The 16,726-nt window shown below is 39.3% G+C and overlaps 1 protein-coding gene across 1 annotated transcript; it reads left to right on the forward strand.

Moving 5' to 3' along the window:
• The first annotated feature begins 1,519 nt into the window (after window positions 1-1,519).
• LOC122645678 (cellulose synthase-like protein G2) lies at window positions 1,520-12,945 on the forward strand. Its single transcript, XM_043839002.1, has 6 exons — window positions 1,520-1,700; window positions 10,608-10,757; window positions 10,830-10,955; window positions 11,315-11,758; window positions 11,882-12,229; window positions 12,382-12,945. Exons 1-6 carry the CDS (start codon window positions 1,578-1,580, stop codon window positions 12,928-12,930), a joined length of 1,740 nt encoding a protein of 579 aa, XP_043694937.1. The 5' UTR covers window positions 1,520-1,577; the 3' UTR covers window positions 12,931-12,945.
• Window positions 12,946-16,726: the final 3,781 nt, after the last annotated feature.

Genomic DNA, 16,726 nt, shown 5'->3' on the forward strand with positions numbered 1-16,726 from the left:
GAAAAAAAGAAAAAGAAATCTTGGGTGGTTTCTTCAGTTTCCTCTTTAAAAAAAGAAAGTGTCCTACCTGCTACCTAATAGTAAAGAATATATAAATGGTGAATTTGAATTCTATGGGATTGGGTTGGGTTGACATTCTGTGAAGACACAAAACCACACTTCTCCTATTGTCTTTCTACATTGACTCCTATTCACTAGAATGGCATCTCTCCACTCCACTCCTCTCCTCTCCCCTCCTCCACCTTTAACCATCCTTTTAAGTTTTATAAGTTTTATCCATCTCTTTAACTGCTCTACTTTATATTGATTGCTTGCTGAAATGTCAACATCTTCTCTTGGGGTCTCAATCTTTCTCCTCCTCTCCTTTTTCCTGAATTGACTCAATCATTGACAGAGAAGTTAGTGGAGGTCGATCTGACTCTATCCATAGTCCATACGACCATACCCAGTAGTATTAGTACTGTAGTATGATATATCAACACCCCACAGGCCATAAAGCTCTATAAAGCTCCATAAAGCTCATGCCCTCAAAGCGATGCTGCCGACGATCCCCATTAGAATTCCAGAAATCAAACCCATCTTTTTTGGTGCTTAAATGAAGCAAAATAATCGAATGAACAAAGACGGAAGAGAGAAGTAGAAAATACTCTCCCCCCTTAAAGATCAAAACCACATGTTTATACATATATAAACATAAGCAAATCCAAAGATAAACAAAGAATGAATCAAAGCAGAAACAAAGAGAGCAGGAGAGAAAGGAGAGTTTAAGATTAAAAAAAATATATTTAAAACAACAGAATTAACTACAGAAACCCTAAACAAAAGAATTTGGACAAAAAACTTGAAATACTAACAACAGATCAAACACAAGAACTAACATTTTCTGACAAATCAAAACATGTAAGAAAAAAGGAGAGAAGAAGGGTTCAATGGGATCAAACCTTGTGGGACTTGAGAGAATTGGTGTCGCCGATTCATCGTTGTTCTGTCGTTTGAAAGGGATTTCAGAGAAGTTTGACGGTTGAGAGGGGAAAAAGATTTGAGAGAACTTTGAGAGAGAGATGGAAAGAGCGGGGGAAACGAAAACGTTTTTGAGATGGAGATGTAAAGCGCGGGAAAGTGAAAAGATTTTGGGGTTTTTTTCGCTGAAAACTATTACTTTATACGGCGTTTATCTATAAACGTCGTTGTATTGTCACATACAACAGCATTTCTTTGAAAACGCCGTTACAAAAAATATTAAACCATTATTAAATAGTAAACTACAGTGGCGCTTGTTTAATAAACCGCCACGGAAACTAGTTTATTTAATGGCGATTGTGATCAAACACCGTTATATATTTATATATGACTGCCTTTAAAGACATACGTCGTTATACCTTTATATATGACGGCATTTTTTGTAAAATGTCGGTATATCTTCACATATGACAACATTTGTAAAATATGCCGTAATATCTCAACCCAAAGTGCCGCCATTGCACCAATTTCTTGTAGGGATATATCTATATCTAGTGAAGAAATTTTCAGTTTACGTTTCAGATGATGGGGGTTCTGAGCTTACGTTGTTTGCTTTCATGGAAGCTGCCAAGTTCGCGACCCACTGGTTGCCTTTCCGTAGGGAGCAGAAGATAGAGGAGAGGTGCCCTGACGCTTATTTCAGGTCCACCCATAGGTGCACTGAGACTCAGAAGATGAAGGTATGATTTTTAATGGAAAACCCAAAAAACTGGAACAAAATTAATGAATCTGGAATGCTCTTTTTTTTTTTTTGTTCATATCTAGTTTTGTGGTGGTAAATTGCTGGCCAATTTATGAAGCTATGGTTTTGAGGAAGGATGGAGGAAAGATGCCTGCAAAGACTATAGTGACGTCCGTAGGCTTGTCAACCGGTACGGTTTCGGTAAAACGGTACGGTTTCGGTACGGTACCAAAAATAGGTACCCAATACCGATACCGTACCGTACCGTTTAGAAGGTCTACTTTTAATACCGCAACCGTACCGTCACGGTACGGTTTCGGTACGGTATGAATACGGTATATAAAACGGTATACTCACAGTACGGTTTCGGTATAATATAAAAACGGTACAAAAATGGTATGAATTCTATTTTTATAAAAAATGATATAAAAACACTATAAATTTGAATGAACTGGTTTTTAAATCATTTTTTTTTTAACTGCAGGGGTTCTCAATTGTCAAATAGGATATATTTGCTAAAGTTCCCATCACCATCAGTAGAAATGTCTTTCCAGTTTCAACTCTTGAGTGCATCTACAGGAGCTCTCAATGCCCAGATAGGCTACAATGCTACATCAACGCATTCTGTTGGTATTTCAGAAACATTATGAACAGATTTCTGCTGCTTTGGTCATCACATATATGCAATATTCAAGGTTTTATCAGTCTAAAAGTATAGAAAATAGAGAGAGATATAGAGAGAAGCAAGCTTTGAGAAAATCTATCGAAAAATAAAAGAAACCACATCACAGAGAACAAAATCGAACGAGATTTTTCATGATTTTCCAGTGATTCACTTATAAAAAAACACAACTACACTCAAAGGTAACCAAGAACGAGAGAGATTCATTGTGTACCTGATAAATCTCCGCCTCCGCTGTTAGGGTTTTCGGTGAACTGAAGAAGATGACCCTTGTGAGTTGTGAGAGGAGTTGTGTTTGAACTTTGAAGAGGTTAAGGTTACTCCATTACTCCATTATGAGACTGAAGTCTGAAACTTTGAGAATCGAAAGCCTGAAATGCTCCATTGTTGTGAGACTCAAGGTCTCAAACTCTGAAAGTCGCAAGCGGGAGAGGAGTCGAGGACGAGAGGGCGGAGAGGCCAAGTCGTTAAGAAATTAGGGATTTAGGTTTAGGGTCTTAGGAGTTAGAAATTGGTTTTACAAAAATACCCCCAAAAAATGGTATGGTTTCGGTATGAATTCGGTATAACGGTACGGTAACGGTACATACCGATGGTATTATACCCAATACCGATACCGTACCGTACCGTGATCAAAACCGTTTGCCTATACCGTACCGTACCATTTTTGAAACAGTACGGTTTGGTACGGTTTTACACGGGCGGTTTCGGTTTCGGTACACGGTTTCGGTTCCAAATTGACATCCTTAGACGTCCGCCTTACTAGCATCGGTTCTTTACTCAATGGCATCTCTTATATTAAAACCTTGAAATTTGGCATTTTGATTTGCTGCAGTTGGGTTTTCTCCTCTCTTCGTCTTCTCCTAATGTATATGTAGGCATGGTCTATAGTGTTGATATGTAAAACTGCATTATTTATGATCGAGAGTCAAGTATCACTTGTCTGAGTTAATTTTTTTTTTTTTTAAAAAAAAAATTGATCAGTAACAATAATAAAAGTTTCTATTATAATGGAAGAAGGAACCAAAAATTTCAAAGATATAAGACCCTAGCTAGATAAAAAGAAAGAAAATAGGGGAGGGTGGGGGGGGGGGAAGTAGTACCCCAAGAATTTCCACCAATTTCCACCCTCACCACTACCATAAGAAAATATGCAAGAACATTTTTGTAAAAGTTGGATTTGATATTCAAAATCCAGGGATTGGAATGTATTGATACAAGGAATATTTGTACAAAGATATTGGAGAAAATTTCTCCTTTGACTAAGCTATTGGGGGAGAGATTGTCTCCTTTATCTATGCTAATTGGGAATAAGATTCCCTTAGTCTAAGCTAATCAAATCCTTGCCTACCATATAAACAATATAAACAAAAGGAGAAGGTAGCCAAGAAAAAGGGATGAGATGTACAGGTGGATAGAACCGATAATACTCCCCCCCAAGTTGGAGAGTGGAGATCACAAACCAACTTGCCAATTAAAGAGTTGAAAGTTTCCTTTCCCAAGGCTTTGGTGAGGACATCTGCAACTTGTAGTTTGGAGGGAACGTAGGTTGTGATGAGGCTGCCTGATTGAAGTTTGTCATGGATGAGGTGGCAATCGATTTCGATATGCTTCGTTCGCTCGTGAAACATGGGGTTAGAAGCTATTTGAAGTGCTGCTTGATTGTCACAGTATGGGGTTGCTTTAGAACATGGTACTTTGAGGTCCGACCCAAGTAATTTCATAAGATGCAAATGCCATAGCCCTGTATTCTGCTTCAGCGGAAGATCGGGAAACCGTATGCTGCTTTTTGGACTTTCAAGATATAGGACTAGTACCAAGGAAAGTGCAATAACCAATTATTGATTGTCTGGTTGTAGAACAAGCTCCCTAATCAGAGTCACAGTAAGCCCATAATTGTAGCTTGCTAGTGGAAGAGGAGAAGGTAGGCAAGGAAAAGGGATGAGATGTACAGGTGGATAGAACCGATAATAATTTTATTACCATATCATTTATGTTTTTCTAAGTGTTTTTTTTTTTTTTTTTTTTTTTTTTTTTTTGAATTTTTAAATTAGCAACAATAATAAAATTTTAGAAAGAGAATGCTATTGGGCGTGTGCGATACGTTGCCCCTGCTCCCAGACATAGGGGCAGGCGAAATGGTCACCGTGCCCCCGAGAAATTCTGCCTTTCTATGGGAGCACGGTGGTCATTTCACCCACCCCTGTGGCCGGGCGTTGGGGGCGGCACACTGCATGCACCCAGGTAGCGTTCTTTCTCACCTAAAATTTTATTGGAATGAAAGAAGAAACCAAAAACTCAAAGAGAGAAGACCCTAGATACAAAGAAAGATCGAAAAGAAGAAAGAGGGTGAGAGAATTTTCATCAAATAGCACCCTCACCACTATCATAACAAAACATGCAAGACACATGCATATCAAACACGGCCAAATTAAAACAACTATTTTTATCATCTGAGAATGCGAAAACCACTTGGAATGCATTCATTTCAATAATACATATCAAACACTGCCAAATTAATTGTGTTTTTTGTGTTTAATTGTATGATCATTTGCATGAATCATGGTGAAGTACAAAACAATCATTTCAAGAATGATATAAACAAATGTAATATAAAATTGCAGGTGGAGAGCCTCTTTGTAGTGACGAACAACATTTAAAGAGATGAGTAGTCATGCAAAATAAAGAAAATAGAAAAGAAAAAATGACGCTGTGAGTGCTTATATGGAGACAGAGCTAATGGACCCAGTGAGAGCTAAGTGTGATAGATAGGAGCCAAAACCTTGCAGCTAGCTAGCTCATGGACCCAGTGAGAGCTAAGTGTGATAGATAGGAGCCAAAACCTTGCAGCTAGCTAGCTCCACTCCACTAATGAAAGAAGGCAACATTGAGGAGATAGAAAGAGAATTCTTTCTCAAAAATCTTTTATTATGCTAAAAGAGAAGTTGATTGAGCACAACTTAAGTGTGTTCCAACGAGGCCCTGTAAGTGAGTACAATAATTTCATCTTAGAAGTGTTGGGGGTATGATGTCTTGTATTTTGTCACTTGCATAAGTGGGTTGGTTCTGAATAGGGGTGTCAATGGGTCGGGTTGGGCCGGGCCTGCCTAAACCCTGACCCGACCCTAGAGGCCTTAACCCTGACCCTGACCTTGACCCGACCCTGTCAGGGTCAAGAAACTCTCAACCCTGACCCGACCCTGCCAGGGTCGGGTCGGGCCGGGTCGGGTTGGTCCTGATTTATGGCACCGTCCACGTGTCTCATTAGAACATGTTTTTGTAACATAGGATCTCAACCTATGGGACAGCTAATAAATATGTTGAAAAAAATGGCGTGTGTATAAACTCTCTCTCTACAATTGTAACGATGTCCCCTTAATAGGCCTGGAAGCTTATAGGGGTTACAACTAAATAACAATCATGTCAGTGACTCTTTTTATGGTCCTGATCAAAATAGTAGATGATCTACTCTTTTTATGGGTTCCCACTTCATGATGATGACAAAGCTAGTAGTTATCTATGTACAATTCTCTTCTGTTTTTTTTTTTTTGTCAAGAAAATACTTATATTAAGTATATAATATATATATATATGTAATATTATATACCTATAATTAATACAGGGTCGGGTCGGGCCGGGCCGGGCTAGGCCCAGGATCTAAACCCTGACCCGACCCGACCCTGCCAGGGTCAGACTATAACTAAACCCAAACCCGCCCTCAGGGTCAAAAAATCAGGGTCGGGCCCGGGCCGGGCTCAGGGCGGGTTCGGGCGGGTTCGGGCCAGCCGGGCTTTATTGACACCCCTAGTTCTGAAGGGCTGTTAAGAGGCCTATGGCCCAAAAGTATTATTACCTAAAACAATTAGTCTTCAAATTTAATTTTTGGGAAAGAGTTCTTTGTGAGGGAATGTAACGGGAGGTATACCAAAGGAGAACTATTCCCAAAGAGGTACAAACCTAATTAAACTCAACACGAGAAGAGGACGCTTAGGGAACCTCTTCCCTACTACGACTCTACATCTCACAAGGAGCTACTCCAAGTACAATTCTACTACGTGATAGATTCTTCCACGAAGAATACTTATCATCAACTGGGACTCTCCACACCGCCATGCCCAACTATAAATACTCAGGTATTTTAATCCATTATTCATCTTAAATTCCAATAATTCATCGGTTGCTGAGAGAGATCTAACTTTGGCATCGGAGAGTTCTAGGCCGGAACCAAACCGGTTCTCTCTTGTCCCTGACGTCCTTTTGCAGGTTGTGGCACCCGAAAGACCTACCAAAAATTTCCTGACGCAACAAGATCGAATCGAACTCCCTGACTTACTGCTCAAACCTATATATCCTTTTTCAGTCTCTTTAAGACTTTTCTATAAAAAAAAGGAAACTGAACCAAGATCCTCTCAAGTTGGGATAGGTCCCTTCTCACACGTGTGCAACAGTTGAACATGAATAGACCACACACAATACACACGTGTGTCAAACAAAAATCCCTATAAATATGGATTTGAGATACAAAGATTATAGCCTACTGCAAGTGCAAGAGATGGGAAGCACAAGCAAAAGCATCTCTCCCTTATCCTCTCCTCCTCCTCTTCACACTCTTCAGACCTTTCGTCGCACTTATTTAAACCGTGCATTTGCATTACTCTACACGTGTGCCATAGCAGCACTCTTCTATCACCATTCACTCAAACTCCTCCACTCCACCTCCTTCATCACCTTATGCTTCTCCCTCACCTTTCTTCTCTCTGATGTCGTTCTCGCCTTCATGTGGTTCACCACTCAATCCTTCCGGATGCGTCCAGCCCGCCGCCGGGAGTTCCCGGAAAACCTCCTTCATTTTGTGAAGGAGAGTGATTTTCCGGCGTTGGACATATTTATATGTACAGCTGACCCATACAAAGAACCACCAATAAACGTAGTCAACACTGCTCTATCTGTTATGGCTTATGATTACCCAGTGGAGAAACTCTCAATTTACGTTTCAGATGATGGAGGTTCAGAGCTTACACTGTTTGCTTTCATGGAAGCTGTGAAGTTCGTGACCCACTGGTTGCCTTTCTGTAGGGAGCACAGGATAGATGAGAGGTGCCCTGATGCTTATTTTAGGTCCACCCACAGTTGCACTGAGACTGAGAAGATGAAGGTAACAAAATTATTGACATAACTCAACCTTACAATTAATTTAATTATCTTGTGAAATACAATTTTCTTATTATAAGGTCTCTTTAATTAAAAAGCTTATCAATGAAATCTTTCTATTGAGGGTGGTTGGATTCACATGTGTATGTTTGCTATATATATCTTTGTTTATTTTTAACTATTTTAAGTTGGAAATTCTGACTGAACGGATTGTCCTTTTTTGTTAATCCGTTTCTTTTTTCTTTTATTTTTATTTTTCTTGGGGTTTGGAGCCCTCTATGACTTATTTTTTATAAAATGAGCCCTCTATGATGAATTCAGATCGTCTACGGCCTGCTGCCTGTAGCAGCCATAGCAGTGCCCTAATGAGGTGCGGCACAATGACCGCCTTACTCCTGCTCTGGCAAGGCGCTCAGGTAGGGGTAAGGCGGTCATTGCACCGTGCCTCATTAGGGCGCTGCTATGGCTGCTACGGGCAGGCAGGCCGTAGACGATCATGATCCCTCTATGACACACCATTTTGATAACCTTCTCACAAATCTTTAGAGACATGAAGAATTAAGGGAATAAAAAAAGGGAGAATATTCTCTGTGCCGCAGTGCAATCTTCGTCTAGGCACATGGGCAGCCTATGCAGGGAAACAAGATGGTCATTACGCCCACCCCCATGTGTTTCGGCGCAGGGTGCACTGCGGCACAGAGAACAGCGCCCCAAAGGTTTTTTAAACTGTTGGAATAGAATACACTAGCATTTCTGTGTCTAACTCTATGTTTTAAACATAGAATGCCCTCTTTGTCCTTCCGTGTATGATACTAGTTTATTGCATCTCATTGATGTGTTTCTCTTTAACATTTGCTCTTCAATTTAAATTGAAATTACATATCGTAATGGGTTTAGGATGATTATTTTTATTTTTTTAATATTTAATATGGTTTGATTCCATTTTGGCTGGCGGACAGAAACAGAATATTTGTATAAATTATCTACAACGATATTATACATTAGAGATTTTCTTATCATTTAAGGTGTTAAATAATTTATATTATTATTTTTTTATCATTTACTATGATTTGATTCCATTTTGACGGACTGACAGAAACAGAATATTTGTATAAATTATATACAAAGATATTATTTATTAGAGAGATTTTATTATCACTTTAGGTGTTAAATAATTTATGACAAAGTTTTCCTCGACCCATAAGACTGTTCCCCCATCATCCTAAGGTTCACAAACCTCTCCTAGAGTTTTAGTATGTTCCAAAATACCCTCTTGATACTCACTCCTGTCCCTTGATGAATGGAATTTCATTCATCGTGTAGGTGGAGGATTTGGCACTTGTCTAGTCGTGATGGGAGCTGCACAAGTGCAGCACAAAAACCACCCCAAATTTAGGGGGAGGGTGGTCATTTCAAATGTGAGGCCCTGGTGGACCTACCTGTCAAATGACTACTTTACCCCTATTTTTTGCTTCCGTTTAATGGTGCTGCACCCTGTGCAGCTTCGCCACGGTTGCATGAGATCTTTTTCCATAGGTGGAGGGAAACTCGATCCAATAAATTATAACATTATTTTTGTTTTTTTTGTCTTTTTATAAGAATTTGTTTTGTTTTTTAAAGAGGCTCCCCTTCTGTCATTACATATTAGAAGATTTTGAATCTTGACGTATTACGCTTCAGTCACTGGCTCTGGCAAAAGCATATCTCATTGGGAATGGAAAAAATTCTTAGAGTTTATTTTTTTTATTTTATTTTTTTGGGTGAAAGAGTTCTTGGAAAAGGGCCGAAAAGGTTCTTCTCATCAAAAAAATCTCTCTTGTGGTTAAACATGAGATTCAGGTAGGTTGGTTTGAGAAATCAGAATTGGATCAATCAGATCGGTTGATTTGGATCAGTATTGGCTGAGAGTGGAGAATGATATTAATTTTTAATTGATCTCGTATCATTGGATCATTATAGACAGAAGTAAAAGAAATTGATCCGACTCGATATCGATCGAGATAGATACCAATTACTAAAACCTTGATCCAACACAAACGATCAATTTTATTTCATTAATTTGTAAACAATGAGAATGTAAGTTTCCGGTTCTCCACAAATCTAAGAGTCCCTAATAAGGGAACCTTCTTTATCCGGCTCTAATAGATGACCACATCAACATTCCATATGGCTCCCAGAACCAGGCCCATGATGGTGGTGCCAATGTTGCTCTAGGCCCAACACATTGTCCATTATGCCACATATGCCTTTAATGAAAAAAAAAAATCGATCCAAATGCCAAAGAAATAGAAAATAGATTTCTTTCTGGCAAAAGGTTATGTGCATGGTCCTGTCCCTCTTCTCATAATAAAGGGGTCGAAAAGATAATTTTCACCAATCAAGAGAATGGATCATTTGCACATACCAACAGGTGAACATATATCTTCAAGCCAATCATATTATAATTCTGTTTCCATAGAAACCCCTCCTCCCCTTGTAAATGGCAAAAATGGGACATGTGGTTGGCTCTCACATGAACGTTCACCTATTGGTACATGCAGAGGAACCGAACTCCCAATCAACGCACCTTAATCTTCACCCCTCTCATGCGTCCGTGGATGAAAACTTTCCCTCCTCGTTTTTAGGAAAAAGATCCATGATCCAAATTGGTATCGGCATCAGTTAATCTCGATATCGATTACTAAAACCCTGTTCCCAAATGCCTATTAGTGCGACGTCCTACATTGATGTCATGGGAATTCTTAACCTTTTTTGTTTTTGTAAGGGATATTCTAAGTTTGTAACAGTTTTCCTTTTTCTTTTTTCAATGAATTAAAAAGATTGGAATGTAATGCCATCTCGATCTGTAGGTGTATTTAGAACTTGACACCTTTTAATTGTCCCCTTGTCTTTTCCCCAAATGGATTGCATTTGAATTCTTCATTTCAATCTATCATAAACTTGTTCAACTTCTTACCAAGGCAAAAGAATTTCCTAACTATATAATATAATATAACTAAAATTTATGGTGTATTACTTACTCTATTTATAGTTAGTGAATTATTGTTTCTTTGTGGTTCCAAAATGTTGCAGATGATATATGAAACCATGAAAGCTAAGGTTGAGAGTGCAATGGATAGAGGGCGTGTTCCGAATGAATACATTGCCAGTGTACCCGAGCGTGACGCCTTCGACAAATGGACGGCTGGATTTACCCGTCATGATCATCCAACGGTGATTCAGGTTCGTCTTAGAGGGATCCTATGTTGTGGGGTCAGTGGTAAATGGAAGCTTAATTATTAGGTTCAAATGTAGGTTTTGATGGAGAATGGAAGAGAAAAGGACATCACGGGCCATGAAATGCCAAACCTTGTTTATGTTTCTAGACAGAAGAGCAAGGCCTCTCCACACCATTTTAAAGCTGGTGCCCTAAATGCCCTTGTAAGCAACTTTTTATGGATATCCTTTTTATCTTCATAATCAAAATTTGTAGGACATCAGGATTGGTTCGGGTCGGTTGGGATAGCTCTACCCAGACCAAACCCGAATCAGAACCTTGGCATGAAAGGAAATATTTATAATTCATTATTTTAGGGTCAGTGTTCTCTGTGGGGGAGCATAGCACTATGCGTGCGGGGCCAATGAGAGCGTTCATATTGGGATTATGGAGGGTTGGATTTTTGCCTTTCTTGGGGGCCGGGGTGGTCATTTCACCCTCTATATCTGAGTATGGGCAATACGCTCCCCCATGGAGAACTTTCTTCCTTCATTTTAATTGCTAATAACTGTGTGTGTTGAAGCTTCGTGTGTCAGCTGCCATGACAAATGCACCAGTGATTCTAACCTTAGACTGCGATATGTACTCCAATGATCCGAAAACTCCTCTTCGGGTGCTATGCTATCTCTCAGATCCTGCAATCGGGTCGAAACTAGCTTTTGTTCAATTCCCCCAGCTCTTCCATGGGATCAACAAGCATGATATCTACGGTGGTGAAATAAAGCGTTTATTCCAAATTAATCCACAAGGGATGGATGGGCTAGCAGGTCCTAGCTATGTTGGCACAGGATGTTTTTTTCATCGACGGGCTTTTTTTGGACCGCCGTCATCGTTGTTGGTCCCTGAGATCCAAGAATTACACCCAGATCTTGTCGTGAACAAGCCAGTTCAGTCTGAAGAAGCTTTAACATTGGCTCACCATGTGGCAAGTTGCAACTATGAGAATCAAACCAATTGGGGCATGAAGGTAAGGTTATTCGAGTTAGGATCCTCTCCCCGCATGGGTATTTTCCCCTTAAATTTCACACCATCCATGAGATATGGATCTCACAATCTAAAGGTAATGAGTTTGTTCTTCTAAAATGTGCAGATGGGGTTCAGATATGGATCCTTGGTTGAGGACTACTTCACGGGTTATCAGCTTCAATGCGAGGGTTGGAAATCAGTGTTTTGCAATCCTGAAAGAGCAGCCTTCCTTGGGGATGTACCCATCAGCCTCAGTGATGTGCTAGACCAGGTCAAGAGGTGGTCTGTGGGCTTATTAGAGGTGGTCTTCTCCAAGTACAGCACAATTACCTTTGGTATTCCATCGATGGGCTTACTAATGGGCCTTTCCTATGCTCATTATTCATTCTGGCCCATTTGGTCCTTACCGGTCACATTCTATGCCTATGTTCCACAGCTTTCTCTCATCAATGGTGTCTCCATGTTTCCAGAGGTATGTAATGCAAGTGTTTTATACTAAAAACATCCCCAAAAAAAAATTAACAAACTTTTTTCACCAATTATAGTTACAACCAAATTTTCCCATAATTTTAGACATATTGATCAAGAATTTTATGATAAGAGGATGACAAACCTAATGAACAGGTATCAAACACTTGGTTCTACCTATATATGTTCCTTTTCTTTGGAGCCTATGCACAAGATCTACTAGATTTCTTACTAGAAGGAGGAACAATGCAAAGATGGTGGAACGATCAAAGAATGTGGATGATAAGGGCAATCTCATCTTACCTATTTGGACCCTTTGATTACTTTCTTAAATCAATTGGCATCTCTACATTTGGATTCAATGTGACCAGCAAAGTCATCGACGAAGAACAAAGCAAGCGATATGAGCAAGGTATTTTCGAGTTCGGAGTTGCATCACCCTTGTTTGTACCAGTAACGACAGCTGCCATAATCAACTTGATTTCATTTCTGAAGGGACTAGTAGGAGTTTTCAGATATGGAAACTTAGAGGAAGTATTTGTGCAGTTGTTCATATCTAGTTTTGTGGTGGTAAATTGTTGGCCAATTTACGAAGCTATGGTTTTGAGGAAGGATGGAGGAAAGATGTCTGCAAAGACTACAATGGCATCTGCCTTACTAGCATGGGTTCTCTATGCGATGGCATCTCTTATTTTAAAGCCTTGAAATTAAGCATTTTGTTGTTTTTCTTATTGTTGGGTTTTTTCCTCTCTTCCTCTTCTAGGCATGGCCTATAGTGCCAATCAGTATCAATCTTGTAACGTTCCAATACATATTGGTTTTCAGTCTTACTAATACACGATTTGTAGGGACACAAAATATTTATAAAAATTACATTAATTATCATGCAAATTTTGGCTAGTAATCGAAAGATGTTTCAGAGCTAAATTCGTATGCTGAAGGGATGTACGCAGCCTCCATAGTTTTGTGCATGATTTCATGATATTAGTTTCTTATTTTTTTTATTTTTTTTTTATATTATTTTGTTTCCTAGTTTATATTTAGGTTTTCTTTTCCTTGGTAATTCAACCTTCTTATATAAGAGTCGTTTGGACGAAATAAACTTATCTTGAAGTTTTAGACCAAATCAGTTTGTTTACTCTTCTTCTTAGTCAGAATTAGGGTTTTCATTACATTGAGGATTCGAGGGTCGTGAGTGCTAGAATGAGATCTAGCCCCCATATTTCCTACTGTGTCAGGGGTGGCAACAAGACTCATAGGAAGGACCATTCCGCAAATTGCTAAAAACAAGGAGAGCCTTAGGAAGCTCAACGAGGCCAACCATCAAGAGGTTGGTGGGTGGGAGAATGGGAAGGAAGCCCCCAAAGAAATGAAAGCAATAATCATTTTAGGGGAGGGGGTATTTGGCAATCTGAGAGGACCTTGTCGAAGTTCGTGGGCCAAGGACTGGATCTCAGGTTTCATTGGATGTGAAGCACTACTTTGAATTAACCACAGATCAAGGTTTTGGGTACCATCTTGGTCCACTATAATTCCTACCATATTAGGAATTGGGAAAAGGTTGGATACACCACCAATGTACTATAAGCTACCCATTGTGTCTATCTATCTCTTTCCTCCTTTGAAATGATTAATATGCCCCTCCTATATAATGCCCTATCTCGTGCCTCATTGATGCCGCTTGTTAGTTTACCCCACATGGACAGTTTGCCTATCCCTCTCCTAACCTTAGGAATTTTACCCTTTCATTTTGAATGGTTAAACAAAAGTTACCTTAAAACTACTAAAGTTTAATATTCTTCAATTAATTTTTAAAAAGCACTAAATCTCCACATGAGAAAATGAAATTTAGCTGAAATTTATGAGACCAAAAGTTGTTAACATGAAGAAGAAGAAGATCCATAAATTTTGAATTACAATACATAAAGACAAGGGGAGAGTTTCCGTACATGGCCGTGAATGGTGCACGGTCATACTTTCAACCGTTGTATGGACATGATCATGTCGCTCATCCTTATCCAATGTTTTCAGAGACATTTTGCCTAAAGATAATATTCAGGTGCTGCTTGGAGATCTCTTTCCAAGCTGTCCATTTAGAACACCCTCTCCCATGTCATACTTAAACACTTTTAGGTGTAAGTATGTAACTCCTACTCACGGAGCATAGCAAAAGTATGATAAGTGCATTATTGATTTCCAATCTGAACCTCTCTAGCTAGTATGGAATAATTATCACCTCCAATTCGTGGGCACCTCCAATTCCTCTAACAGGGGGGAATGGACCCCACAATGGATAGTGTTTTCGTACAGGGGATAAAGTGGTCATTTCCGCCTCCATGTGAGGAATTGGAGGGGATAAAGATTCGGATCCCATGTGAAGAGGACATTTTGGGTAAGAAAATAACTTATTAGTTGTGGGAAATGGCAATGCCCTTCACATGGTATAACCGTTTTAAAGAATATTTGCTTTCCAGCAGAACCAGCACAGAAAGCTAAAGCTATCCATAAATAGAAGTTCTTGTTGCCTTCTTGGAAGCACTATTCAGTTTCGTTTCTCTGTGTCTCACCCACAAGGGTGTTCTAGGAAGTGCAGGGACTTGAATGTGAGAATTGGAGGGCAGGGACTTGAATGTGAGAATTGGAGGAAACTAAACCATTTAATTAATTTCCTGAAGTCTGTTATGATCATGGTTTGGTTTCCTCCAATATCTCACCTTCAAGGGTCTCAGTGATATATTGAAGCTTAATTGGTTTACTCTGAATACCATAACTTGGAGAAGACACAATTTCCTTATTACAACCAAGGCAATCAGTGGTAGAACACTAAAACTGCAAAGATCAACACTAAAACTGCAAAGATCTTAATTAGATCAATATACTGGAGCAGCAAGTGTCATTGTAATCAATTTAGGGTAAAGTACACGTACCCCCTATAATGCACCCAATATTCCTTGTACCCCCTAAGCGGCTCAATATACCCCCCTAAGGGGCTCAATATTGAGCCGCTTAGGGGGGTACAAGGAATATTGGGTGCATTATAGGGGGTACGTATACTTTACCCATTAATTTATGAAAGGTTAAAGGGCTCTTTAATTACAAAGCTTGAAAGGTTAAATGGCTCTTTTAATTACAAAGCTTGACAATTCACATGGGTATGTTTTGTATTGTCTATTTTATTAAATATCAAGCCAATTTTGATTGCTCTATCAGTTTGTCCTGGAACTGTGGCCTACGCCAGTCCCATGAGTCTATCTCTGAAGGACAGAGATAGACACATGGGACTACTGACATAAGCCACACTCTCGGACAAAAAACTACTTTCTATAAATTATATACGAAAAAAGATTGGTACATTGCCCTTCTTTGGATTCTTTTATATCCTTCTCTCTTATTCTGACCATGTGAGCCATATGATATCATTTTCTAACCCCTCATTCCTTCTGAAAACCCTCCCATAAATTATATACAAAAATATTATATGTTTAATGGAATTTGTTTCCATTTTGACGGGCTAACAGAAATCGAATATTTGCATAAATTATAAATAATATTAAATATATGGGTGAGTGGTAGCAGAACATGCATTCTGTGAAGTTATTTTCACGTCTTTTTAATAATAATCGTACATCTAGAATAAGATTAATCTCGACCATCCAATGAATATGAATAGAAATCAATGGTTAATTGCTATTACGGTGATACGGATTCAGTTTTTGTTTTACTGTATGTAAACCACCCATCAACATTGCTTCCTTACCCAGATTGGAGTTATGGGTGGAATTGTAAGAGGTTCCAAAAATGCTCTGAAGTTCTTGCAGTCAAGAGAAGGGATGGAGTGAGGGATTGAAAACGATGTTGCTATCGTCGAAGGAGGCAACGCATGTGGTGGAAGGCATAAGCTTGTAAAGGTCAAAATCCTTAGAGACAGCGGGTGAGAGTCCCCTTTCTGAAGAATCAATAGCATGTACCGACCACCAAACTCCGTCCGACGGCATTGGAATAGGTTGCAAGCTGCCCACTGTATCTTTGGCCATCTGCGGTGACTACTGAACTAACGAGAACGGAAACAGTAAGCCAAAGCACAAAGAAGAAGACGATGGGTCCCATGTCTATTTATGATGGGTGTGTGTTTCTAATCATGATCATAGCAAGGATTGGGACGTTCCAATTTCCAAGTCTATTCTGAGCTTTGAGTAATATCCATTTTGTTCCTTAACAATGAGAGACTTGAGATGCATTTTATTCTCAAAGCTTGGGTCTTTGTATCTAACCAAATAAACTATTGGCATGAGACTTTCATCCATGTTAAAACCAGTAAAAGTCAGAACCTTAGCCAATTTCTTGAAGAAGACTTGCGAGATCATATGTTAATCTCCTGTAGCTGCGGCTTCCAGAAATGAAACTATGATCTTCTTGGCCATCTCAACAATTCTAACATCAATGATGTCTTTTGAAAACTCATGATCCGAGTTGCAGTTGCTCAATGGTTTCTTACGAGTAC

Source organism: Telopea speciosissima, chromosome 11 (genome assembly GCF_018873765.1).
Source record: "Telopea speciosissima isolate NSW1024214 ecotype Mountain lineage chromosome 11, Tspe_v1, whole genome shotgun sequence".
NCBI classification, from domain to species: Eukaryota; Viridiplantae; Streptophyta; class Magnoliopsida; order Proteales; family Proteaceae; genus Telopea; species Telopea speciosissima.

What these genes read in the sequence shown, in the direction of transcription:
- LOC122645678 (XM_043839002.1), top strand. Translation starts at nt 1,578, where the DNA reads ATGGAAGCTGCCAAGTTCGCGACCCACTGGTTGCCTTTCCGTAGGGAG. An exon ending in CTGAGACTCAGAAGATGAAG is followed by an intron (nt 1,701 to 10,607) that starts GTATGATTTTTA and finishes AAAATGTTGCAG; the next exon opens with ATGATATATGAAACCATGAA. An exon ending in AAACCAATTGGGGCATGAAG is followed by an intron (nt 11,759 to 11,881) that starts GTAAGGTTATTC and finishes TAAAATGTGCAG; the next exon opens with ATGGGGTTCAGATATGGATC.